Below are 25,905 nucleotides of genomic sequence, written 5' to 3'. Positions count from 1 at the left end.
CGAGAGCCTGAGGAGCCGCAGCGAAGGGAGGGAGGCGCCGGAGGAGGCCGCCCGCCCGCCCGCCTGCCCGCCCGCCCGCAGCAGGAAGCGGCGGAGGCTCGGGGCGCCGCGCGCGTCCCCGGTCTCAGGACTCGACGACCGGGGCCGACGGCCGGGACTCCTCCAGGCCTCGGGAGGGCTCGCGGCGGTGGGGCAGCCAGGCGGAGCTCTGGAAGCCGCGGTCGCGTGGCGTCGCGCTCCGGCTCCAGCCGCCGCCGGCTCCTCCAGCCAGCCGCACCGCCCCGCTCGGTCCCGGGCTGCGCTCGCCGGCGCTCCTCGCCGCCGTGGAGACAATGGAGGGCGGCAGAGCGCACGCGCGGCCCCGCGCCCCCCCTCCCCCCCCGCCGGGTTAACCCTTTCGCGGCCCCTGCGGCGCGGCGGACCGCTGCAGCCCTGGAGGTCCCCACCCACCCGCCGCCTGCGCCCCTGGCGGTCCCGGGGGCAGGAGAGCTCCAGCCGCGGGGCGTCTGCGACCGAGGCGAGACTTCTTCCGGAACCAAGCACGGCTAGAGTCGCCGCGAAAGTCGAATCCCTGTGTGCAAGAAGAAGCCTTGCGTGGGGGAGGGGCGGCGACGGTTCTAGTGGGTGGGAAGGAAACTAGAAAGAAAGGAAACCAACTAATACGCCTACCTGTGTTGGAGGGTCATTGGGCGAGCTCCCCTCCCGCCACAAACCTGCCCTCACAGCACCCCCTGGTGGATGTGCTGTCGGTTCGTTTGGAGGTTCCCGTCCAAGGACCCCAACCAACATTAGGAAGTTTAACATTCTGGGGGGGAGTTAGGTTGGACCCAAACATTTGGGGTTAGCTGTTAGGAGATACAACAGGGCCCTGGGGGCACATAAGGAATCGGGGTTTTGCTGACAGATGAGAATCAACTATTTGAATCTAAGGAAACGAGTCGATTTCTTAGGCTAGAATGTAATCTTCAAAAATCAATAGGTGGATAAAAGCATGGAAATAGAACGATGCAGCTAAGAAGTGGATTTGGAAACTCCTTGTCCAAGGCCGACTCCTGTTTTTGTTTACCATGTATTTTGACATAGAGCCACAAGGCAAGGACACAGTCAGTACTCAATAAATATTTGTTGACCAGATTGCATTTTGCAACAGAGAATCACCTTTCCAGTTCAGTCCCAGTCTTTCTTATCTATTCACGTTCGATTGTTCACTGAACAAATAATTTTTCAAGTGCTCAGCGCTGGATGTGAGCATCACCCAGTCTCTAGCCTGACTTCCTCTGTCACTTTGTCAAGTGTGCCAGGTGCTTTCAAAAATGGGTATGGAGAGTGGAGAGATATAAAAAGGGCTAGACTTGCCTCTTCCAGGGTGGCTAACCTGGAAGGCCACAAGAAGATGGCTATTTGCAAGCATAGAGTATCTGGGGGTGAGCAAAAAGCCCTGAACAAGAAAGTTCAGAGTTTTGTAAGAAAACTTAATACAAGAAATATCAGGGCTGTGGCACCATGCTTTTAATCCCAGGCAGAGGCAAAAGGAGGTCTCTGAGTTCGAAGCCAACCTGGTCTATGAAGCAAGTTCCAAGAGAGCCAGGGCTACACGGAGAAACCCTGTTTTGAAAAACCAAATATATATGTGTGTGTGTGTGTGTGTGTGTGTGTGTGTGTGTGTGTGTGTGTGTGTGTGTATCAGAGCTGGAGAGATGGCTCAGGGGTTAAGAGCACTTGTTGCTCTTGCAGAGGCCCCAGGTTCATTCTCAGCACATATGTGGTGATTCACAACCATCCATAACCCAAGATCCAGGGTACCCAACGAGCATGCACATGATGCACTATATGCATGCAGGCAAGGCGTTCATACACAAAAAAAATAAGTAAATCTAAGATTATATATATATATATATATATATATATATATATATATATATAACACATTGAGATATATGCACTTCTAAAACCAAAAAGAATGATCTGAAGAAATAGAAAAAGAACCTTACAGAGGCTGGAGAGATGGCTGAATAGGAAGTATACTGCTCTTGCAGAGGACCTGAGCTTGGTTTCTAACTCTAATTCCAAGGAATCTGATGACCTTTTTTGGTTTCCACTGGCATGCACACATAAGTAGCACTCACTCTTGTAAACACACATAAATAAAAATCATAAATTATAAAAAAGGGGGCATTCATCCATTTTCTTTTCAGAAGAAAGACTATGGTATCAGAAAAGGGGTGGTTCAGTACTGTACATGGGAAAAAAAACCTAGATTCTTGACGCATCTGTTTTTGAAGTTAAATATATTAACCATCTTAACAAAGTAGCTTTTGATCTTATTTATTTACTACACATATATATGTATGTGTGTGTGTGTGTGTGTACATAAGAGTTATCCCCCCACAACTTAAGTGCTGGAGATTGAAGCTGGGACTCCATGTATGTTGGATATGTACTCTATCAGTGAGCTATACCCAATCCCCTAATAAAATATTTAGTATCTGAGAAGTTCCAGGTACTCTCCTAGATTCTAGGATATAGGATGAACAAGACAGATGGAGTCCCCTTCTCATAAACTTCAGAACAGCCATTTTTCACCCACTTGAATGACAATCCTCAGAGAAAGGTGGTAACAGCTATTGAGAAGTGGAGAGATCAGAACCTCATATCTTCCTGCTGGAAACATTAAACGGTTGATTGCTTTGGAAAATAGCCTGGCAGATCCTCAAAAAGATTAGAGGTGGGTATGGTGGGCACACATTTTTAATCCCAGCACCTGGGAGACAGAGGCGGGAGACTGAGTTTAAGGCCAGCCAGGGCTACCCAATAAGACACTGTCTCAAAAAAAATAAAAATAAAAAACTACAATATGACCTAGCCATTCCATTTTTAGGTATATATATATATTTCTTTCTTTTTTTATTTTATTTTATTTTTTATTTTTTTGGTTTTCAAGACAGGGATTGTCAGGGTAGGCCTAGCTGTCCCAAAACTAGTTCTGTAAACCAGGCTGGCCTCTCGAACTCAGAGATTCATCTGCCTCTGCTTCCTGAGTGCTGGGATCAAAGGTATGCACCACTACACCTGAATTTTAGGTGTATTATTAAGGAAATGAAACATACATCCACAAAAGAACTTATACAGGAATATGCATAGCCTCATCACTTGGTGTGTGTGTGTGTGTGTGTGTGTGTGTGTGTGTGTGTGTGTGTGTGTACCTGTTTGAATGTGGGGATACACAAGCATGTGGAGATCAGAGGTAGATATAGGGTGTCTGCCACAATCATTTCTCTGCCTTGTGCTTTTGAAATAGGCTCTTTACCAACCCTAAAGCTCAATGATTGGCTAGACTCAAGCCCAAGGGGTCCTCCTGTTTCCACCTCCCCAGCACTGGGATTACAGATGCACACAGTTGTGCCTGGATTTGTAGGTGTGTGCTAGGGATCCTACTAGGTATGCAAGTGCTTTTTTGTTAACTAAGCTATCTTTCCAGGCCTAGTTTTATATTTTGGAGACCAAGTATTACATAGCCTAAGTTAGCTCTTTATTCCCTGTGTAGACAAGAATGACCTTGAATTTCTGATGCTCATGCCTCTACCTTCCAAGTACTAGGATTACAGATGTATACGACCACACCAGGCTGCAGCATTATTTGAAATAACCAAAACCTGGAAACAACTCAAATATTCATCAACAGATTAAAGCAATAATGGTTTCTGTACATGAACTAACAGTCATAAAAAGGAATAAAGTGCTGATAGAGGTTATATGAATGAAACTTGAAAACACAATGGTAGAGAGAACTCATTCATTTAATAACTGCATTATTGTATAGTTGTAGGATTCTACTTACATGAAATATCCAGAGTAGACTAATCCATTGAGATAGATTAGGGTCACTAGGACCCAAAAGGAAGGATGAAGAGTGACTGTTAATCGGTTTCTTTTTGAAGTGATGAAAATGTTCTGGAATTAGCGTTGCACATTCTTGTGAATATACTAAAAACATCCATTGAATCACATATTTGTGAAGAGCAATTTTATGTTACATAAAGTTTGCTATAATACTATGTATCTGGATTGGGAATCTAGATCAGTGGTAGAGTGCTTGCCTAGTGTCTTAGTTAAGGTTTCTATTGCTGTGAAGAGACACCATGACCACAGCAACTCTTATAAAAGAAAACATGTAATTGGAGCTGGCTTACAGATTCAGAGGTTTAGTATGTTGTTATCATGGTGGAAAGCATGGCAGCATGCAGGTAGACATGGTGCTGGAGAAGGAGCTGAGAGTTCTACATCTTGATCTGCAGGCAGCAAGAAAAGCACTGTGTGCCACTGAGCCTGGACTTAAGCAGCTGAGACCTCAAAGCCCTCCTCCACAGTGGCACACTTCCTCCAACAAGGCCACACCTCCTAAGAGTGCCACTCCCTGGGGGCCAAGCATTCAAACACATGCATCTATGGGGGCCATTCTTATTAAACCACCACACCTACCATGCATAAGCAAGGCTTGGGTTCAATCCCAAGCACTCCTGAAGGGGATCCCAGAAGAAAGATGAAACAAGGGTGACTTTGATCTTCTGATCTTCCTGCCTGTACTTCCCATGTGCTGGGATTACAAGTTTATCATTGATGATACAATATAGATCTATCTAGAACAGTACTTGGCATGCACTTTCAGAAATATTTGCTGTATGAATGATTATGTGTCATGAGAGAGAAAGCATTGCATTGATTAAAAGACAGACAGGTGAGCAGAAGAAGGGCAAAGAGTCTAAGTGGAGACATGAAAGATAAATTAGGAGGCTGAGGATGTAGCTCAGTTGGTAGAGTACTTACTTAGCATGCACAGAGTCCTAGGTTCAATCCCTAGTATTGCATAATCTGGGCATGGTGGTGTATACCTGTAAACTCAGCACATGAGAAGTAGAAGGTCAGGAGTTCAATGTCATCCTCAGCTTTTAAGTAAAATTTCCATGTAATTTTCTCCAACCATGCCTTGAGGGAGGGGCTATCCCAAAGCTTGAAGGAACTGAGAAATTTGAACTTGTTCCCTTTTAAATTAAGACACGTTCCCTCTTCCTCAACTAAAGACCTATGTGCTTTCAGCACATACATGAAGATATTTATGTATGTCTACATATATAGATTGGAGAGATGCGTGAAGAAACACAGTGGTCCCCTTGGGAGAGACAGTGGTGGCCAGGGTATTCTGGGTGATCGAACAGAGAAAAACATTGTCCACATAATACATGTTTTAGTATTTTTTGTCTCTCTGCCATGTACATTTTTTGTTTAAACTTTTTTTAGATTTATGTATGTAAATGTTTTTGCCTGTGTGTACATATGTGCACCACATGCATGCAGTGCCCACAGAGGTCAGAAGAGGGAATCAGATCTGAAACTGGTTGGGAACCACCACCGTGCAAGGTGCTGGGAACTGAACTCAGGTCTTCTGATAGAGCAACAAGTGCTCTTAACTACTGAGCCATCTCTTATTTTTATTTAGAACACAGAATCTCACTGTGTAGTCCCCCAGCTAGATTTGAGTTCTTGATCTTCCTACCTCTGCCTCCTGAGTGCCAAGGCTATAGGTGTTTACTGCCACGCTCACTGTGCCATGTAAATGTAGATGGACAGACAGATGGATACATGCCACATGTACACTAGAAGGTCCCATAGCCAGCAGGAATAGAACTGAGCTAGCTTCTGTGCTTTAAAGTGAATATGCTAATCATGAAGTCTCCAGATGACAGTTCTGTTTGCTCTGTATGCTTTTAAACAAAATGACAAAGATTAGGACTGCTCCAAGCCATATTTCTTTTTGCAAATGAGCCATTTGGCCTGTAGTTTTATGTTATATCTTACTGTTTATTAAAAGGCTGCTGCTCATAGGCTTACCACCCAAACAGCTGAGCGAAGCCCCCTCTTTCTGGAACATACTAATGCTGTGCTTTGGTGCCCTTCTCAGAGACTGCCCTTGTCACCAGTCTGTACATGTACCCAAGTGTAGCTTGAGTTTTTCCTGCCTTGCCCACAGTCAGGACAAATCTTTATCACCCGCCAGTCCCACAGCCGCTCAGACCCAACCAAGTAAACACAGAGACTTATATTGCTTACAAACTGTATGGCCGTGGCAGGCTTCTTGCAAACTGTGCTTATAGCTTAAATTAATCCATTTCCATAAATCTATACCTTGCCACGTGGCTGGTGGCTTACCGGCATCCTCACATGCTGCTGGTCATGGCGGCGGCTGCAGTGTCTCTCCGCCTCAGCCTTCCGCTTCCCAGAATTCTCCTCTCTCCTTGTCCCACCTACTTCCTGCCTGGCCACTGGCCATCAGTGTTTTATTTAGATAGAACAATATCCACAGCACTTCCCCTTTTTTCTTTTTTTTAAAAAAGGAAGGTTTTAACTTTAACATGGTAAAATTATATATAACAAAACAATTATTGAGCAAGAATAACAGTTACAATATTAAAGAAGATGTCCTATCTATCTTATATTTGTGAATTTAAGGTTTTATATCTAACTTATCTTTTATCATAACTGAGGGAATTACAACTATCTAGTTTTCAACCACATCAAAGACCTGAGAAGGAACATAATGGTACCTGAGAAATGGTAGATGGATGCAAGCAACTTTCGGGAATCTTGCAAAAGTAGACCAAGACAGCTGGCAGCCTGGACAGTCACCTAATGTTTCTCAGCATTGTTGGTGCATTCAAATTGGCTACAGGCCTAGAGTATCTGACAGATCATTTTCAGAAGCAGGAATTCTGAGAGACCATCTTACCCTGTCTTGGCAGAGTACAGTGGTCGCTTTCCTTGTGTCCCGCTTGTCCAGAAAGGACAGCATTATATTTGTACTGTCAGCCGTCAAGGCAAGGGCAGTTCTTTGCCCAGTAGGCCATTTTGTGCCAAAAAGACAAACTTCCAAATGGAAATGTCTTAGATGCCCAACATTCTCTCGGGATCAATTGGTACAGCCAGGAGCAATTGTGTCTCACATCAACAGAATTTTAAGTTATTTAAATGCCATGTTCTCTAGGTCTATGAAGTGTTTGAAGATTACCTATCTATCTGAAATATATCTATGTATACCTAGAAGACTTAACTAACATGGCTACAGATATGATTATCATAAATGACTAATTATTAACCTATTTTTTAATTATCCATTACAATTTTAAATGAGTTACATAAACATAATACCTCAAACTAGAAATATATATATACAGTATAACAAAATTAACTTTAAGTTTGTATCAATAATCTAAAATTTATACCAATGTAAAACATTTTAAACATAAACTAAAATCTATACCAATGTAAAACATTTTAAACAAGTTGTTCTTTAAAAGTAGTTTCATTAATCTACCCTTTTATCTTATCATCTCTATATCCTCCTGTATATCTATATCATATCCCCTTTTCTTTTTTAGAAAGAGATCACATTTATAATCAACCTGTTTTAAATAAAAATATTGGTTTTTCTCTGTCCCACATCAGAGGGCTCTTCTGATTTGGGACACAAGAATCTCTTAACCATTTTTTTTAAAGCAATATGTCTGGGTTTAGAGGGGGAGGGAATTTGGGCGTAGTATCTCTTACTACTTCCTGCTGGAGGGGGGCGCTGTATCTTATGGGGACGCAAAGAAAATTTTAGGCCTATAGGGTAGTCCGTGAGGCTTTATTGTGTGAACCAGTTGCCTTGAAACCGCTCTGGATGTTGGATCATCTGGGCCATGGTGTCATCGGAGACCTTTCAGGGGGTCTTGGCTGGTCAAACCTGATGTATCTTAATCTGGAACAAATCCACAGCCTCTGGTTTTCTGTGGAAACAAAAGCAGAATCTCTTTTCCAAAGCAACATATCCTTAAATCCAAATTTTGAAGTCAAGGTACCTTTAAAATATACATTTTGGCATAACTCAACAGCTTTTGAAATCAAATGTTTTTCTTCAGTTACGAATATCAGAGACAACATAATCCAGATTCTCTGTGTGGTAGCCATCGTTACATGGCTTATTTTTTATATTACCTTGAGCCTTGAGCCTATTGCTTTAAACTGCACCATTCTAAGACTAAAATGGCGCTGTGGCTGCTGGCTCCGCCCACTTCAGCTTCCCAACATGGCAGTGGTACATTTTCCGCCAGGTCTGGGAGTCATCAAGTCTCAGAAATAGTGGGTCTAAGCTTTTATCAAAGCAGCGTGTAGCCCAGAAACCAAATCTACCGCACAGCGTAATGTGCCGCTGGCAGACGCCTCATTCCCGCCATACTGCCGGTCAAACGCACACGCCAGGAACCCGCCAGTGTTTAAACCCACGTTTTGCAGCGTCTAGCTGCCCGTATGAGACAAGAAGCAGGAACCTGGTTTTGGCTCTGTTTAGAATTGGTTATTAAATATTCTCAGGTTTAAGGTGGAAACTCGAGCTGTTGGGCACCATTTGTTGCTTGAGTTTTTCCTGCCTTGCCCACAGTCAGGACAAATCTTTATCACCCGCCAGTCCCACAGCCGCTCAGACCCAACCAAGTAAACACAGAGACTTATATAGCTTACAAACTGTATGGCCGTGGCAGGCTTCTTGCAAACTGTGCTTATAGCTTAAATTAATCCATTTCCATAAATCTATACCTTGCCACGTGGCTGGTGGCTTACCGGCATCCTCACATGCTGCTGGTCATGGCGGCGGCTGCAGTGTCTCTCCGCCTCAGCCTTCCGCTTCCCAGAATTCTCCTCTCTCCTTGTCCCACCTACTTCCTGCCTGGCCACTGGCCATCAGTGTTTTATTTAGATAGAACAATATCCACAGCACCCAAGTGACAATTTTCTCTTGGAAGTGACATCGCAATAGGGAGCTGGGGTTCAGGAGCTTGAGTCCTCCCTTTACCTGGTAGTAGTCCATAACATTGCAACAAGCAGGCATGCACCCTGTCCTAAAGTCTGAGAAGAGTTCCATGTTGTCATTTGTTGCAGCAAGAGTCCAGTGTGAGGGACTGGGGAGATGGATCAGTAGGTAAAGCATTTGCCAGGCCAGCATGAGGAAGGTTCGAAAGAAGAGTTTGGATCCTCAGGAGCCATGTTAATGCCAGGTGGACATGCAACCTCTCTGTAATCCAAGCACATGGGAAGTGGAGACAGGGGATCCCCAGAGCAAGCTAGCTAACTAGACTAGCCAAAGTGGCAAGCTCTGGGTCCAAATGAGAGCCCTGCTTCAATACATAAGGTGGAGAGTGATGGAAAAAGACACCTGGTATAACCTCTCCTTTGGCCTCTAATGCGTATGTGCACATGCACTCCCATACATGTGTGCACTGAACATGTAGACACACACATACACATCTATACTTACACAGAGTTCAGTGTGAGCCAGACTGGTGACACATGACTGTGATCCTTGAGAGGCTGAGATAAGGGAATTGGGAATTTAAGACCCATCTGGATTATAGAATGAGCTCAAGACTATCATGGGTAACTTAGCAAGAATCTGCCAAAAAAAAAAAAAAAAAAAAAAAAAAAAAAAAAGTAGGAAGGTTTGAGACTATAGCTCAGTGGTCAGGCACCTGTGTAGCCCAGGACCCTGGGCTGGATTCCTAACACCACAGAAGGAAAAGGTTAATGGGTCTGGGAAAGGCAGCAAATCCTTTCCTATGTGTTCAGATGCTTTGAGTGGAACAAGGATCCTCCTGGGGACAAGAGACAAATGGAGTCTCAGAACCTACCAATATTCTGTGACCCCCCCCCCAAAAAAAAATAACAGGAAAGTCCGTGTTTGAATTGGACCTCTATCTAGAAAAAAGAAAAGATTTTTATTTTATTTATGTTTATACCATGTGTGTGGTGGTGCCTGGGTAGGCCGGAAGAGGGTGTCAGATCCCCTGGAGCTGCGGGTATAGGCAGTTGTGAGCTGCCCAGCATGGGTGGTGGGAACTAAACCCGTGTCCTCTTGGAAGAGCAATAAGTGCTCTTAACCACTAGCCGTTGCTACAGGTCCTTGACTTCTACCTTCCATTATTCTGTTTTATCTTTATGTTCTTACTGCTTATGGGTGAGCCGCTTCATGGCACTCTTGACTGCAGCAAGGTTAATGAATATTGATTGACCTGCCTTCTATAACAGTCAGGAGAAAGCTGATAAAATAGGTGCTGCAAAAGCCCACTGCAAATGTGGAAACGCGGGCTGCTACGCTGCGCAGCCTGTTCCAAACATCTTAGGAAGTATACAAGAAGCCCGGGGCTTGCGCAGTTCAAACAATAAGGGAGATGGATCGTCAGGGCCAGCTCCTGGTTGGCAATGGGAAACTTCTCCCTGTTGCTACAAGTCAGAGAATGGAAGGGCTTCCCACCGCTTTGAGGGAGCCCCAGCACCTCGACTGGGAGAAACACAAGTCTTCCACTGAGAAACATTCTCTTGACCCCTCTCGGAGCCCCGTGTTTTTACTGTTTTGCTTGAAAAGAAAAAAAAAAAACTTGAGCAGAGAAACAAGCAACCAAATGTGCAAAGCCAGAAGGCTAAGCAAGTGAGCACATCCTCAAATATTTGCTGATTGGTAAAGAGAGGGAAATTACTAGTGGGTCTCAGAGCAAGGGTCCAAGGTTTCCAGGTGTAAAAGGATTCGGCAGCAGAGCGGTGGGGAGCAGCGAGCTACCTCTACATCCTGCAGAAGAGGAAACAGGAGGCTAGAAAGAGAAGGGGTTGTCTTATATAATGCTGGTGGGAATGTAAACTAGTCCAGCCAGTATGGAAATCAGTATCGCAGTATTGCGGTTCCTCAAAACACCAAAAATAGATCTACCATGTGATCCAGCTATACCACTCCTGAGTATTTACCAAAAATACTCCCTGTCAATCTGTCACACAGGTACCAGCACACCAGTATTTACCGCAGCTCTAGTCACAGTACTAAGGTACGGAACCAACCCACCTTTCTTTAATTTTTTTAAAATTTGTACCTATTCAGTGTGTGTGCGTGTGTGCTTGTGTGGTGTCTGCCTGTGGGTTCAGGTGTCAGTGAAGGTCAAAGGCATTATTGCCTCACCTGGGTGCTGGGAACCAAATGTGGGTCCTGTGCAAGAGCAGTGTGTGCTCTTAACCACTAAGCCACCTCTCCAGCACCCAGTGAAAAAGAAAAACACAGCTGTGCTAAAATTTCATGGCTAGCTGCTGTTAAAAGCCAGCTGAGGTCCTTGCTTGCTAGGTTTCCTGTGTATCTTGCTTTTCTTTGGATTGGCTAATTAAGTGACCTTCTGGAAAGACAGGAAGGTGAGGGCCCTGTTGTGTGGTCAGTACATTGGGGTGTACGTGACATGGACTGCCAATGTTCCCCGGCCTCTGCCACAGACAGGACACTCACCCGTGACTCTCAGATGTGCGCAGGAATGAAAAAACAGTCAGAGAGCTTTCGATTTTGCTTCAGAGTCCTCAGTCGTTGATGGCAGAATCATGACATGACTTAGTGGGTGGGACATAGTGTGGGTGGAAGATGTTAAAGAAGGGCCCGAGGAGGCAATTGGGAAGGCACAAATGCTCCGCTTCCTTAACATTCTTTCTACCTGAAAGGAAGAAAGCCTTGAAGGAGGGAGCACGAAGGATCTCCGTTCCAAAGTACTTTCTGTGCTCATAACACACGACATGCAGATTTTGAGATCTGGAAGCCAGGTGTGGTATCACCAGTCTGTTAGCCCGACACTTGAGAGGTGGAGGCAGGAGAATCAGAATAAAATCGTTTGCGCTACAGTGAGTTCCAGGCCAGCCTGGGCAACATGGAAACCTGTCTTTTAAAAAGAAAAGATTGGGAGACCTGGAGAAATTTGAGTGAAAGAGCTGAGAGTGGGTGATAAGGGTGATCCAGCACATTGCCAAGCTACGTGTGGACAGACAGAGCTTTGTAATATCTTTATCTTTATCCATCCCACAAACAAAATTTGAACATGTAAAGCAGGGTCCTTCCTAACTAGTTCTTTACCTTTCCTGGCTGTAATTTCCCCGACGACCTGTCATGGTCTCTTAAGTACCAGTCATACCTGGCTGGTAATCATTCAGTTAGCAGAGTGATACAATTTACTATTTCCAGCTAATAGGCAAGTAAGAATACATCATGTTAGGTAAATTAATATATTCATTGATTCTGATGTGCTTTCATGAACAGACATAGAAAAATGTTATTTTCCCAGGGTGTAGTGCAACATGCCTGTAATCCCAGTTCTTAGGAGGCTGAGGAAGGAGGATCACTATTTTGAGGCTAGACTGGGCTTTATCTTCAGATCAGTCTTGGTCATTTGTGACAGAGAGTTAGGTATAGGAGGGCACTGGGCGACAGAAGAAAGGTTATTGGAGGAGGGTGGGAGCAGAGAGTAGAACAGTCTCTTGTCTGGGGGTAGGTCTTGCTATGATGCAGAGGCTGGTCTAATTTCTGATCTAAGTGATATTTATTTATTTATTTATTTATTTATTTATTTATTTATTTATTTATTTATTTTTGAGACAGAGTTTTACTGTGTAGTCCTAGCTGTCCTGGAATTCACTCTATAGATCAGGCTGGCCTCAAATTTACAGAGATCCATCTGCCTCTGCCTCCTGAGTTCTGGGATTAAAGGCATGCACCACTTGGCCTGAATTTTTTAAAAAGATTTTTTTTTTATTTTTATGTGTATGTGTATGTATGCCACATGTATGCAGGTACTCACTAAAGCCAGAAGAAAACATCAGATCCCTTAGGGCTGAAGTTACATGCTATTGTGAGCAGCCCACTCTGGTAATAGGAAATGAACTCCAGACTCCTAGAAGAGCAGCAAGTGCTTTAACTCATGACCCATCTCTCCAGACCCCTAAGGATCCTGTTTTGATAATGTACCCTGAGTTCTGGGATTGACTTGAACTTGACCTTACAGTTCACTCTAGAAGTTTTTCTTTAATATATGTATGTGTTTCCTGGTATGAGTATCTTGGTATATGTGTTTGTACTCACTCATGTAGTTGCTTCTGTACATGGGGAGACCAGAAGAAGGCACCAAGCTTTCTCCACCTATTGTTTTGAGGCACGGTCTCTCTCTCTGAACATAGGGCTCATGTTTTCTCAGCTAGGATGGATGCCAGCAAACTCCAGTGATCCTCCTGTTCTATCTCCACCCAACTAGGATCTGGTGTTACAGGTGCATACTGGAGCCTAGATTTGTTACATAGTCCTGAGATCCAAATTCTGGTCCTCATGAATTCAAAGCAAGTGTTCTTAATCACTGGGCCATCTCGTTCTTGTGGAATAGTCTTTTACACTGTGTGAATATATGTTGCTGTAATTGGTTTAATAAAGAAGCTGACTGGCCAATAGCTGAACAGGACAAAGTTAGGTGGGAGAGCCAAACTGAGAATGATGGGAAGAAGAAAGGCAGAGTCAGGGGAGTTGCCAGCAGATGCAGAGAGAAGCAAGATGGGCATGCTATACTGAGAAAATGTACTAAGCCACATGGCAAAGCATAGATAAGAAATATGGGTTAATTCAATGTAAGAGTTAGCTAGTAACAAGCCTGAGCTATTGGCCAAGCATTTATAATTAATACTAAGCCTCTGTGTGGTTACTTGGGAGTGGCTTGCAGGACAGAAACTTTCACCTACATTCTCTAGGCCTCAAGTTGTTTTTTGTTTTTGTTCTTTTTTTTTTTTTTTTGGTTTTTCGAGACAGGGTTTCTCTGTGTAGCTTTGCGCCTTTCCTGGAACTCACTTGGTAGCCGAGGCTGGCCTCGAACTCACAGAGATCCACCTGGCTCTGCCTCCCGAGTGCTGGGATTAAAGGCGTGCGCCACCACCGCCCGGCTTTTTTTTTTTTTTAAAGATTTATTTATTTATTTATTTATTTATTTATTTATTTATTTATTTATTTATTTATTTATTATGTATAAGCATGTATGACTGCAGGCCAGAAGAGGGCACTAGATCTCATTACAGATGGTTGTGAGCCACCATGTGGTTGCTGGGAATTGAACTCAGGACCTCTGGAAGAACAGTCAGTGGTCTTAACCTCTGAGCCATCTCTCCAGCCCTGTTTTTGTTTTTTTAAAGAGCTTCAGTGTGTGAGAGAAACCTGATGGGTGGATGGGAAAGAAAGCATTCAGGAAATCTTATGTTTTCTCCTACATATACAGAATTCCACAGGGATAAAGAGATACTTATCTGTATACTGCTCTTGTAGAGGACCTGAGTTCCATTCCCAGGACTCATATCAAGAGGATCACCAAGTACCTGTAACTCCAGCTCCAGGGTATCTGATATTCTCTTCTGGCCTTCTTAGGCAACTACACTCATCTGTATATTACCTGCCCCCCTACATACTGTCCTTCCTACACCACACACACACACACACACACACACACACACAATAAATAAAATAAATCTTTTAAAAGTCACACATGAAGAGCAGTTTTGAAGTTACTTTTGGTTGCACAGAAGGTCCTCCCAACCTACAAAGCTGTCTGGGATCATGACCATCTGCTGCTTGCGTTCATTCAGGGCAAATATTCACGGAGCAGCATGTACATGTGGTAACAAGCAGGAACCAACAAAATGGACCAGGGTCCTGTTCTGAAGCTCTGAATAAATATCAAATAAATAATTATTGAATTAAAAAGCATTGTGTACTTTGAAATAAAGAAGTATAGTGCCACAAGAGAGTTAAATTGGAAAATAGCCTTATATCTTTGGAACACAACTCATTCTTCACACTTCAAGGTCTTTGTTCACACTTATTTATTTATTTATGTTTTTTGAGACAGGGTTTCTCTGTCTAGCTCTGGCTGACCTGGAACTCACTCTATAGACCAGACTGGTATAAACTCAGAGATCTGCCTGCCTCTGCCTCCTGAGTGCTGGGATTAAAGGTGTGTGCCACCACCACCAGGCACTCTTAATGAAGTATTTTTCCTTTTTGATAGTGTACCCTATCAAACTCTTAATATACTGAAACACTCAAATGTCACCTTCAAGGTGTCACTTCAGGTCCTCAATTTAGGTTATTTCATCCTTGCTGCAGGCCACAGGAATATATCATAAGAACTCAGCTGGTTATGGCAAAGTCACTACCTGGAGGAATCAGGGAATTCCTCCAGAGGAAGCCAAATCCCAAGGAGTTTTTGGTGTTACTTGGCTTGTTATATATCAGCTGTATTCTGTTATGAAAATCATGTGTGCCTTCATAGTTTTCCCAATTGACTTTCCCCTAAGAAGGGCTGACAGTGTAGACTGATCACTCTCTGGACATACACATTCCAGGTATTTGGAGAATAGCCTCAGGAAAGGCTTTCTCTGGAATCAGATATCTCCCTTGGCCACTTTCAAGGACTAGCAGTAATAACAGTCCACATGCAAGTCTCCTGATTTAAGACAAATTCCACAAGGAGACACCGCCTAGGTCAGGTGGATGTTCAATAATAGCTTTACACAATTTAGCTTGGACCCTCCTTTCTTACAACCTTACTAACTTTATAGACTGCTAACTCCTTACCTAACCGCTTCTAGGAATATTTAGATAACCCTCTGCACTGACAGCTATGCTCAGCCAGAACCCCAATTCAAGCCTCCCTGTAATTATCATCATTGGCAGCATCCGGCCAAGTCCATCCCCAGATGGAGGAAAGTACCTTATCAGAGATACCTCCGTACTTTCTAAGAACAGACTTAAGCATCCAGGCTACCCATGTGAGAAGGCCTGGCGGATGTGCCAATTAGGCTTTACTTCCTGCTTTCCCAAACCTTACCTCTAGTTCCAGATCTCCCTTTAACTATCACCAGAGGCATCTAGCTGTACACAGGTTGCCTAGCAACTGAGCGCACTTTCCCCCACCCTGCAGAAAAACGGCAGACAGCTTGGACAGATAGGAGCCACAGGAAAAAAGAAGACAGTTTTATTTTCTCCCATTGACCTAGCAACTTATAGATTCTTAACATTTTCTACTAATCACGTTGAAGAGTTTAATAGTTGAGCACATAAGATCCCTCTTCTTAGATATTACCCGAATTTAGCCTTTAGTTAATTCCTTTCCCCATTGGTCACTTCCCTTTGGGGTTGCAAATGATAATTAATGGTTATTGCCTCTCAATGTGATTCTTATCACCCCTCCGTTTGACCCTGGAAGCCTGGCTTTATATACGAGGACTTCCAGGGCACGAAGAGACAGAGAAGAGAAAAGAGTATGTAAGAACTAGACAGGTGGGGCTGGAGAGATGGCTCAGTGGTTAAGAGCACTGACTTCTCTTCCAGAGGTTCCGAGTTCAATTTCCAGCAACCACATGGTGGCTCACAACCACCCATAATGACATCTGGTGCCCTCTTCTGGCCTGCAAGGACACATGCAGGCAGAATACTGTATACATAATAAATAAATAAATCTAAAAAAAAAAAAAAGAACTAGACGGGTAAGAACTTGCGAGGAATTATGGGGAAGAACTAGATTGAGGGGCTAGAAGAAAGTACTAGAGGAATGAGATGGAAGATGAGGAAGAGCCAGTACTAGCTGGGTAAGAACAAGCTGAAAAGGACCTTGCTGAGGCAGAATTAAGATGAGAGAATTAAGATAGAACTTAGAGAGAGCAATAGATAAGTATAGAGAGAAATCAGGCAAGAAAGGAGCTAGACATGAGAACAGAACTGAAGCTGTGTATAAAGGATGTTATGCCAGAGGAATTAAAGCAGGTGGACGATAGAGCTCCGTGTGCTGAGATTCTATTTCCTGAAAATAGTCCTTGACGTTAGTAGTTCTCTCTCCTGAGCCCCTGGGATGTATAATATTAAGGCTGGTCCCTCTAATATTATACAAGACCTTTTGTCTTAAGCCTGTGTCCTGACTCATGGTGCAAGAAGGTTTCTTAATAGGGAAGGGAGATATTCAACTATTCACCACAAAGAGGCCTGGGGTTCCTCCCGGTCTGCAGCACCTTTGGTGAGGGCCGTCAGTAGCCGGCACTTCAGGGGTCACCTTTACGACTCCCCGGAGAGACTGCCTTGTCTTTGGACAGCCTCCGCCAAGCACACCACTGCTTTTTGAGTGTGCTTAGTAGATTACTCTTCCTGAGACTGGGTACCCAAGGGCGCCATCACATTTATTTATTTTTTTATTTTATTTTATTTATTTTATTTTATTTTTTGGGTTTTTTGAGACAGGGTTTCTCTGTGTAGCTTTGCGCCTTTCCTGGAACTCACTTGGTAGCCCAGGCTGGCCTCGAACTCACAGAGATCTGCCTGCCTCTGCCTCCCGAGTGCTGGGATTAAAGGCGTGCGCCACCACTGCCCGGCGCGCCATCACATTTAATGCCTGCCCATTCTCTAAAGTTTTTTTTTTTTTTTTTTTTTTTTTTTTAATATCATGGTCCATTATGGTAGCCACCAGCCACTTGTGGCTATAGAACACTTTAAAATACCTTGTACAAGAGCTAGGCGGTGGTGGCGCAGGCCTTTAATCCCAGCACGTGGGAGGCAGAGGCAGGCGGATCTCTGTGAGTTCGAGGCCAGCCTGGTCTACAAAGCGAGTTCCAAGAAAGGCGCAAAGTTACACAGAGAAACCCTGTCTCGAAAAACTAAAAAAAAAAAATAAATAAATAAAAATAAAACCTAAAAGAAATTAAAGTCGTGAATAAAAAAATAACAGTTATATATCCACTTTCATTAATGTTAACTACACACCTTTTCTCTGTGTTACACTGGCTGTCCTGGAACTCTGCTCTGTAGACTGCCTCTGCTTCCTGAGTGCTGGGACTAAAGGCGTGCACCAACACCACCCGGCTTAATTTCACATATTAAGTGAAGAAAAAAACAAAACAAAACAAACAAAATCCCAACAACTACACTTTCCAAAACTTAAAAGATGTTATCGAACAGTGGCAAGTCCTTTTAACATTCGGCTTAAATCTGGGTACATTCCCTCTATTGGTTATGTACTACTGCACAATAGGGAACAACACTCTATGGCACACTGGTGAGAGAAAGTGAAAGTAACGTGTTAATAGGATTATGAGATTGTTTTACCTTTGGGGACTTGCTTCCCCACCCCCAGTATGTCGCGGAGACCCTCAGGAGCCCCTGAACACTTAAGAGGACCAGCGGTACAGCACCAAACAATAAAATGTGCGCTTAGATTTTTCAAATCCTTGATGACAGGCATCAGAAGAGGTGTTTTCTTTAGGTACCGATGTTTATAGGGTGTGTGTAGGAGAATACGGGAACATCAACCAAGCAGAAAGCAGACAGTACAACTGGCATCTGCCCTCTAACCTCCGGCTCATCCTGGGTCACCGACGCTGTGCGGACCCTGGACTACAATTCCCGGCAGAGCTCACGGTAAAGGGGTGTGTCAGCGGCCGCGCGGGGCCCGGGTGACTCCTACTGATGACGGAATGAAGGGGGCGTTCCTGTTGGGGGCAGGCGAGGTTCGCCGTTGGGGGAAGAAAGCCCAAGGGGCGGGGTCTATCATTGGGATAGCCAATGAGTTGCGGTCAAGCGGAAGGCGGGGAAATGGGCGTGGTTGGATTTATTGCTAAAACGTTGTGGCGCTTACTAGCCGGGCAAGTATCCGGGTTTGGAGTTGGGGATCGCCGATAGGCACCCCCACGGTCGGAATAAGGAGATGGCAGCGCGCTGGAGCAGCGAGAACGTGGTGGTGGAATTTCGGGACTCTCAGGTGAGCTGTGCGTGAATGGAGCTGCTTGGGCATGCGCCTTCAGTAGCTTTCCCTTCCCCCCACCTTACGCCGTCCCATCCACCCCCTTGCCCAGGATGGGGAGATGGACATGGTACTGACCTGGAGCTCTCCAAGTCAGAGAGCCTAGAGGAGCTTTGATACCTGGTCAGGACAGCTACGACAGGCGTGTACGGGGTTTTAGGGTTCCACACGGGCTTATGGGTCTTGGGACACACACTGAGGCAGTAAGTGCTGAAGGGATTCTTCCCTGGCTTAAGGTAGTGAACTGGGAGGTGTCCACTCCCTGAGGCGGTCGGCTGCACTTGGTTACTTAGGGAAAGTTGCAGAACTTCTCTGAGCCCCAGTTAGTTGGGCCAACCTCACCCTGTGACATTTTTGGGGTGAATTTGTGAAATACTGCTTTGCAGAGCCTCTGTTTTAGCCCCCGACCTAAGTAGTTGCTAATGTGGAAAATACTCTGTCCTTGACAATATACATGTATTGCTTAGATTGGACACCTGTGTAGCCCATCTCTGACGTCACTCTTTACCCGTCAGTTTCCTTACCTGTAGAAGGGAGGTCATTATATTTACAGGACTGGCGTGAGAATTTTTTGAGGCTACATGTTAAAGATGTGTGGCACAGTAAGGGGCATGTGGCAGGCCTCAAAAGTTGTTAACATTGGGGGCCGGCAAGGTGACTCAGCTGGTAAAGGCACTTCCAAGCCTGCCATTCTGAGTTCAATACCCAGGACGCACGTATCAGAAAGTGAGAACCAGCTCCCGTAAGTTGTCCTCTTCCTTCCATACACATGCTGTGGCACACCCATACATAGTAAATAAATAAACATAATAAAAAGTATATCTTTAAAAAAAAGTGTTAGCATGAGCCTTGGAAACGTCTCAGATAGTGGCTGTGCCAACAGGCCTGAAGACCTGAGTTCTGTTCCCAGGGCCCACGTGGTGGAAGGACAGAGCCAGCTCCCAAAAGTTGTTCATTGACCTCTACATGTATGGCGATGCATGTGTGCTCACACTCACATACACACAAAATAAATGAAAAAAAGAAAACTAATTTAAAAATTAAACAAAAGGCCAGGCAGTGATGTTGCTCCCCTTTAATCCCAGTACTGTGGAGGCAGAGGCAGGAGGATCTCTGACTTCGAGGCCAGCCTGGTCTACAGAGTGAGTTCCAGGACAGCCAGGACTACACAGAGAAACCCTGCCTTGAAAAAAAAAAACAAACAACAAAACAACAACAAAAAAAGTTTGCATTGTCTGAATAGGTTTTTTTTTTAATCATTTTTCTTTTCTTTGTTTAAATAAAAAAATCTTATTATTATAGTGAGCGTATGATGTGCGTGAGTGTGGGTGCATAGAGATCAGAGGACAACCCTTGGGAGTCATTCTCTTCTATTGTGGGATTTGAGTATCCAACTCAGGTCAACAGCCATGTCTAGCCAGAATCTTTATCCTATGGACATTCTTGAAGGTACTCATTTAAAATATTAGGTATATGGTTGTTTTGCCTGGATGTTTGTATGTGCACCGTTTTGGTATCTGGAGACTGCAGAGGCCAGAAGAGGGCATGGAGTTACAAACAGCGTGAGCTAACATGTGGGTTCTGGGTATCTATCCTGTGTTCTCTGGAAGAGGAGGAACCAGTGCTTTTGACCACAGGGCCATCTCTCCAGCCATCCCTCCCCCCTCCCCCCTCCCCCCCTCCCCCTTTTTTTTTTGAGACAGGTCTTATATGTAACCTTGGTTGCCCTGGAACTCATGTAGCCCAGGCTGGCTTCAGAATCACTGAGATCCTGCCTCTGATTCCCAAGGCCTGGGATTAAAGGTGTGCACTACCATACCTGCCCTCTTTTTTTTTTTTTAGGACAGTGTTTCATGTACCTACCCCAGGCTGACTTTGAGGTTGATGTGTAGCTGAGAATGACCTTGAACTTCTGATCCTCCTGTCTGTACCTCCTGCATGTTGAGACCATTGGTGTGCACTACCACACATAGTTTTATGCAGCACGCAGGGTTTTGTGCATGCTAGGCAAGCACAATACTAACTGAGTTACATCCCTGTGGCTTTATCATTTTTCTCTACTGAGTCTTCCATATGCTAAGCTTTGCGTTAGGCAGTTTCTCTACCTATTCTTTTTCTACTTAACGAAAGAGCCATGCAGGCTAAGTAGGTATTATCCTTTTATACCAAAAGGTGAAACTGACCCCTGTTTGGCTGATAGTGAGAGACTTGGCTAAGGCCTCCTGTACGTGGCTGATGGCACTGGAATTTGGACAGTCTCTAACCCCAGAGCCCGTCGTATTATTTCATCTCTTAACAGCTCGTAATGTGTCACACATAGGTCCATAATAAATACCACATCTCCCTTTCCTGATACCTACGACATTTCTTGGCACTTTCTTTTTATTTATTCAACAAATGTTATTGAATATTCTCTTATATTTTTGGTTGTAATCCTAACCTAAGGCTGAGCCATCTCTCTAGCCCTGAATACTTCCCGTGTTCCATACTTATTCACTTGCTTATTTAATGAGGATTGATTGATTGATTTCTATTTTTATGTGGGTGGTGTGCATGTATGTGTGTACGCATGTTTTTGCATGTGTATACACATGTGTAGTTGTGCATGCAGGTGGAGGCCCAAGGTTGATGTCAGGAAACGTCCTGAATGCTTTTCCACCTTATTCACCGAGGCAGGGTCTTTCAATGAAGTCCAGAGCTTGCCAGTGTGGCTACCCTTGCTCTGGGGGTCCTCTAGCTTAGCCTTCCAAGGTTAGAATTAGAGGCAGGCTACCGTACCCATCCCGTGTTTATGTGGGTTTCTGGGGATCTGAACCTTGGTCCTCATGATTGCAAGCAAGTGTTTTGACTGCTTAGCCATTCCCCCAGCACCACCCCCTTTTAAAAATAAGGATTTATTGAGCTCCTACTGGGTGCATATTGTGCTAGGCACAGTGTGTTGATCTACAGTTGGTTTACACTGAGGGAAATCTAGATCACAGTAAGTGAGTGATGTGAGTCTTCTTAAAACCCCGTCCTGTCTTTTGCTGTGAGGATTAATATGTGACCACTCTGCTTCCTGGTGCCCTCTGATAAGTGGCTGCCGTGGTGAGTTTGACCAGCAGCTTTTTGGACTGAGGGATCTTGAAACCCTTGGTCCTGTCAGCGTTGTCAATGTGAGGCCTGCTTTCCCGAGGGAGGTGCCGGAGTCTTAGGGGAAAAGCATTGCCGTTACCCTTCTTGTTAATTGCTTTCACTGGGGATCAGGACAGAACTGAGCATGTATCACGCATCTAAGCCTGCTAATTTGGAAGATGCTAATCTAGAAACCTTTGAATTCTCACAGAAACCCAGGAAGTCTCACTCTATTTCTTTATAGAGATGTAACCGAAGAGACCTGCAGAGAAGGTGCTGACACCTAGATTGGAGTGCTATGAAGTAGGAGCAAATAATTAAGTCTAAACAGCGGTTGGCATGGCAGGAGAATAAAGTAAATTGGGTAATTTAACTGCCTTGTGGGAGTTTCTGTTTTTCCTCCGGATTTTTCTATTTAGTTGAAAGGGTATATCTATAGTGTGAATTTGCCTATTTTTTTATGATGCTGATTGGCAAGAGGCAGAAACCTGTTTTTATTAATTTTCCACTACATAGAAAAAGTCAATACTTCATGTTGCCTCACCGACAAAGATGGCCAGAATAGTAAACCTCTCAAAATGCTCCATATTCTTTTTGTTTGCTTGCTTGTCTTTTCTTTTTGAGGCAGAATTTCTCTGTGTAACCACCCTGGCTGTCCTGGGACTCCTGCTGTAGTCCAGGCTGGCCTCAAACTCACAGAGATCCGCCTGCCTCTGCCTCCCAAGTGCTGGGATCAAAGGTGTGCACCACTGTTACTACCACCTGGTACCATATTCTTATTTTATATTCTAAAAAATAATTTTAGTAGGCTGTGGTGGTTTGAATGAGAATGACTCCCAGACTTATATGTTTGAATGCTTGGTCCCCAGTTGGTGGAACTGTTTGGAAAGGATTAGGAGGTGTGGCCTTGGAGGAAGTGTGTCACTGTGGGCCAACCTTGAGGTTTCAAAAGCCCATGTCATTTCCAGTTAGCTTTCTCTGCCTCCTGCTTGTGGTTTAAGATGTAAGCTTTCACCAGTCTGTGGTGGCACATACCTTTAATCCCAGCACTCTGGAGGCAGAGGCAAGAGGATCTCTGTGAGCTCAAGGCCAGCCTGGGCTACAGAGCGAGTTCCAGGACAGCCAGGGCTGCAGACAAAACCTGTCTTGAACCTACTCTTCCACCCCCAAAGATGTCAGCTGTCAGCTACTGTTACAGCACCATGCCTGCTTGCCTGTGGCCACACTCCCTGCCAGGATGGTCATGGACTCTAGCCCTCTGAAAACATAAGCCCCAAATTAAATGCTTTCTCTTATAAATTGCCTGGGTCATGGTGTTTTGTCATAGTGATTAAAAGTAACTAAGAAGCTGGGCGGTGGTGGCGCACGCCTATAATCCCAGCACTCGGGAGGCAGAGGCAGGTGGATCTCTGTGAGTTCGAGGCCAGCCTGGTCACAGAGCTAGTCCAAGACAGATTCCAAAGCTACAGAGAAAGCCTGTCTGGAAACCGCCCCCCCCCCAAAAAAAAAAAAAAAGAAAGAAAGAAAAGAAAAGTAACTAAGACATAGGCCAAAGAGTTTGCTGTCAATGTGATGACCTGAAATTGGTCCCCAGGGCTCACATGGTAGAAGTAGAGAACTGACTCCTGAAAATTGTCCTCTGACTTCTACGTAGGCACTGTGGCATGTGCACTTGCTATCCCCAACACGCACAAATAAATAAATGGAATTTTTAGAAATTTAAAAATTACTTTAGGGCTAGGGATGTAGCTAATGAGAGAGTGCTTACCTGCATGCTTGAGGCCCTAGTTCTTTTAAAGTTTGTTTCTATTTTATTAATTATTATTATTATTATTACCTTTGTAATCCATCTGTCTTTACCTCCTTAGCAATGGGATTACAAGCATGTGCTACAATGTCTGGCCATTAAGAACAAATAACAAAAGGACCAGAGGACCCAGGTTTGATTTCCAGCACCCATATGGCAGCTCACAACTGTCTGTGTGAGTGCAGGTGCACACCTGCCATAGCACATGTGTGGTCAGGTGACAACTTTTTTTTCCCCCTTTGGCTTTTTGAGACAGGATTTCTCCATGTAACAGCCCCTTGCTTTGTAGACCAGGCTGGTTTTGAACTCACAGAGATCTGCTTGCCTCTGTCTCCTGAGTGCTGGAGTCAAAGGTGTGTGGGCGCCACCACTCCTCAGATGACGACTTTTAGGCGTCAGTTCTGTTCTTGCACGCCCAGTCTGGGGCACTAACTCAGGTCTTCAGGTTTGCCCACAAGCACCGTTGTGTCTTTTTTAAGTTCAGCTAAGTGCTGCTCAGCTCTTGGTAGGCCTCATGTGGGGTGCGAGGATCTTGGAAGTCCGGTGGTCTCACAATCACACAGAATGATGATTGAGAGCAACAGAAGGGCAAGGAAGCCAAGTTTCCTTGAGAAGTAGAGTAACAGCTTCCTCCAGCAGGAGGGATCTCAATGAGGTGTCATCTGGTTACCCCAGCTCTTTTGTGTGTGGAGTCTCATTGGTTCAGCCTGTATATAAATTAGGCATTGATTTGAGATGAACCTGGGAACACGAACACACACACACACACACACACACACACACCCACACACACTTTTTTAAAATGTGTATGTGTATCTATAAGTGTGTATGTGCACATGCATGTAGAGGCTAGAGGTCACCCTTGGGTTTTGATCCTCAGGAACCGTCCACCTGTCCTTACTTCATTATCACTAGGATTACAAGCATGTGCTACAATACCTGGCTGTTAAAAATAAAAACCAAACAAACACGAAAAAGCCCCAGGGACCCAGGTTTGATTTCCAGCACCCATATGGCAACTCACAACTGTCTATGACTCTGCTTCCAGAGGATTGAACAACTTCTTCTGGCCTCTTCAACTGGACATGCACATGGTGCACAGGCAAAAATACACAGAAATAAAATAATTATAAAAATTGGTGTGTGCATGCTGGCGCACCTGTTTGTATACACATGCACGTGGATGCCCGCAGAGGCCAGAAGAGGGTATCAAATTCCCTTGACCTACAGAGTTGCAGGAGGTTGTGAGCCCTCAGGTCCTTGGGAAGAGCAGCCAGCGCTCTTAACCTCTGAGCCACCTCTCCAGCCCCTGGCTTACTACCTTTCTAAGCTTCAGTTTCTTCATCCATAAAGCAAGGCAAACACTAGGCACTTGTACTACCCAGAGCACCCCCAGGATGATGAGAAAGTACAGTGAAATTCCACAAAATAAAGTCAAGGAGCAAAGTCACAGGGAGTAGAGATTGGACAAAAGGAGCCCCGGGCTCCCTGGGGTCCTTTCGTGTGGAGTCGCACAGGACATTAATTCTTCCAGTGTTAGTGCCTGAAGTATTGTTTGGATCCTGGTCGATTAGGGATTACAACATGTACCATGAGTGCAGCCGCTCCTCAGAAAGAAAGTGAGCTCAAGAGTAGCCACAGGAAGTCACTTAGCAGCTGGTGTGAACACTCCCCAAATCCAGATTTCAGACAGAAGCCAGGAGCTGTGATTACAGGGAAGCCTTTGTAAGGCCAGCCTCAGGCCTGCTGCCCTTTCTCTTCCTGACACTTCATCTGTAGAGTAGTAGATGTGAGGATATCTGTGCAGAGCACTTAGCACAGTGGCCAACATATTCTAAGTGTTTAATCTGTGGTGTTAGTACATTGGAAATCTGACCTAAGGAAGAAACAAATGTGCCTTCACACGAATGGAATCATATCACGTGTAGTCTCTGTGACTGAGTTCTTTCACACTTTTCAATGTTCATCCATGTTTGTAGTATGTGTCAGAGTTTCATTCCTTTTTATGGTTAAGTATAGTCCATTGTATGTCTCTATAACATCTTACTCATCCACTCATCAATTGTTAGACATTTGAATTGTTTCCACTTCAGGGGTACAATGAGTACCGTGGCTATGAACATTAATATACTAGTTTTTCTATAGCATAAGCATTTAAGACTTAAATTGGCTAGGCTGTAGTGATGCATGCCTTTAATCCCAGCACTCGGGAAGCAGAGGTAGATGGACCTCTGAGTTCTAGGACAGCCAGGGCTGCATAGAGAAAGAAACCCTGTCTTGAAAAACAAA

At 44.5% G+C, this 25,905-nt stretch overlaps 1 protein-coding gene across 5 annotated transcripts in view; it reads left to right on the top strand.

The window, feature by feature from the left end:
* Window positions 1-18,466: 18,466 nt before the first annotated feature.
* The window catches only part of Wdr59 (WD repeat domain 59), a 76,652-nt gene continuing 69,213 nt past the window's right edge, over window positions 18,467-25,905 (top strand). For 4 of the 5 annotated variants that reach the window (XM_037206284.1, XM_037206282.1, XM_037206281.1 and 1 more), the window contains exon 1: window positions 18,468-18,653. In XM_037206284.1, the coding sequence (XP_037062179.1) occupies window positions 18,600-18,653 (54 nt within the window). In that variant the 5' untranslated portion in view covers window positions 18,468-18,599. Of the gene's footprint in view, window positions 18,654-25,905 lie in introns of all 5 variants that reach the window. The other variant, XM_037206283.1, reaches the window with a different exon arrangement.

The sequence above is a fragment of the Peromyscus leucopus genome, chromosome 5 (genome assembly GCF_004664715.2).
Source record: "Peromyscus leucopus breed LL Stock chromosome 5, UCI_PerLeu_2.1, whole genome shotgun sequence".
NCBI lineage: Eukaryota > Metazoa > Chordata > Mammalia > Rodentia > Cricetidae > Peromyscus > Peromyscus leucopus.
Note: the sequence above shows the minus strand (reverse complement) of the source record. Positions and strands in the feature narration are given on the sequence as shown.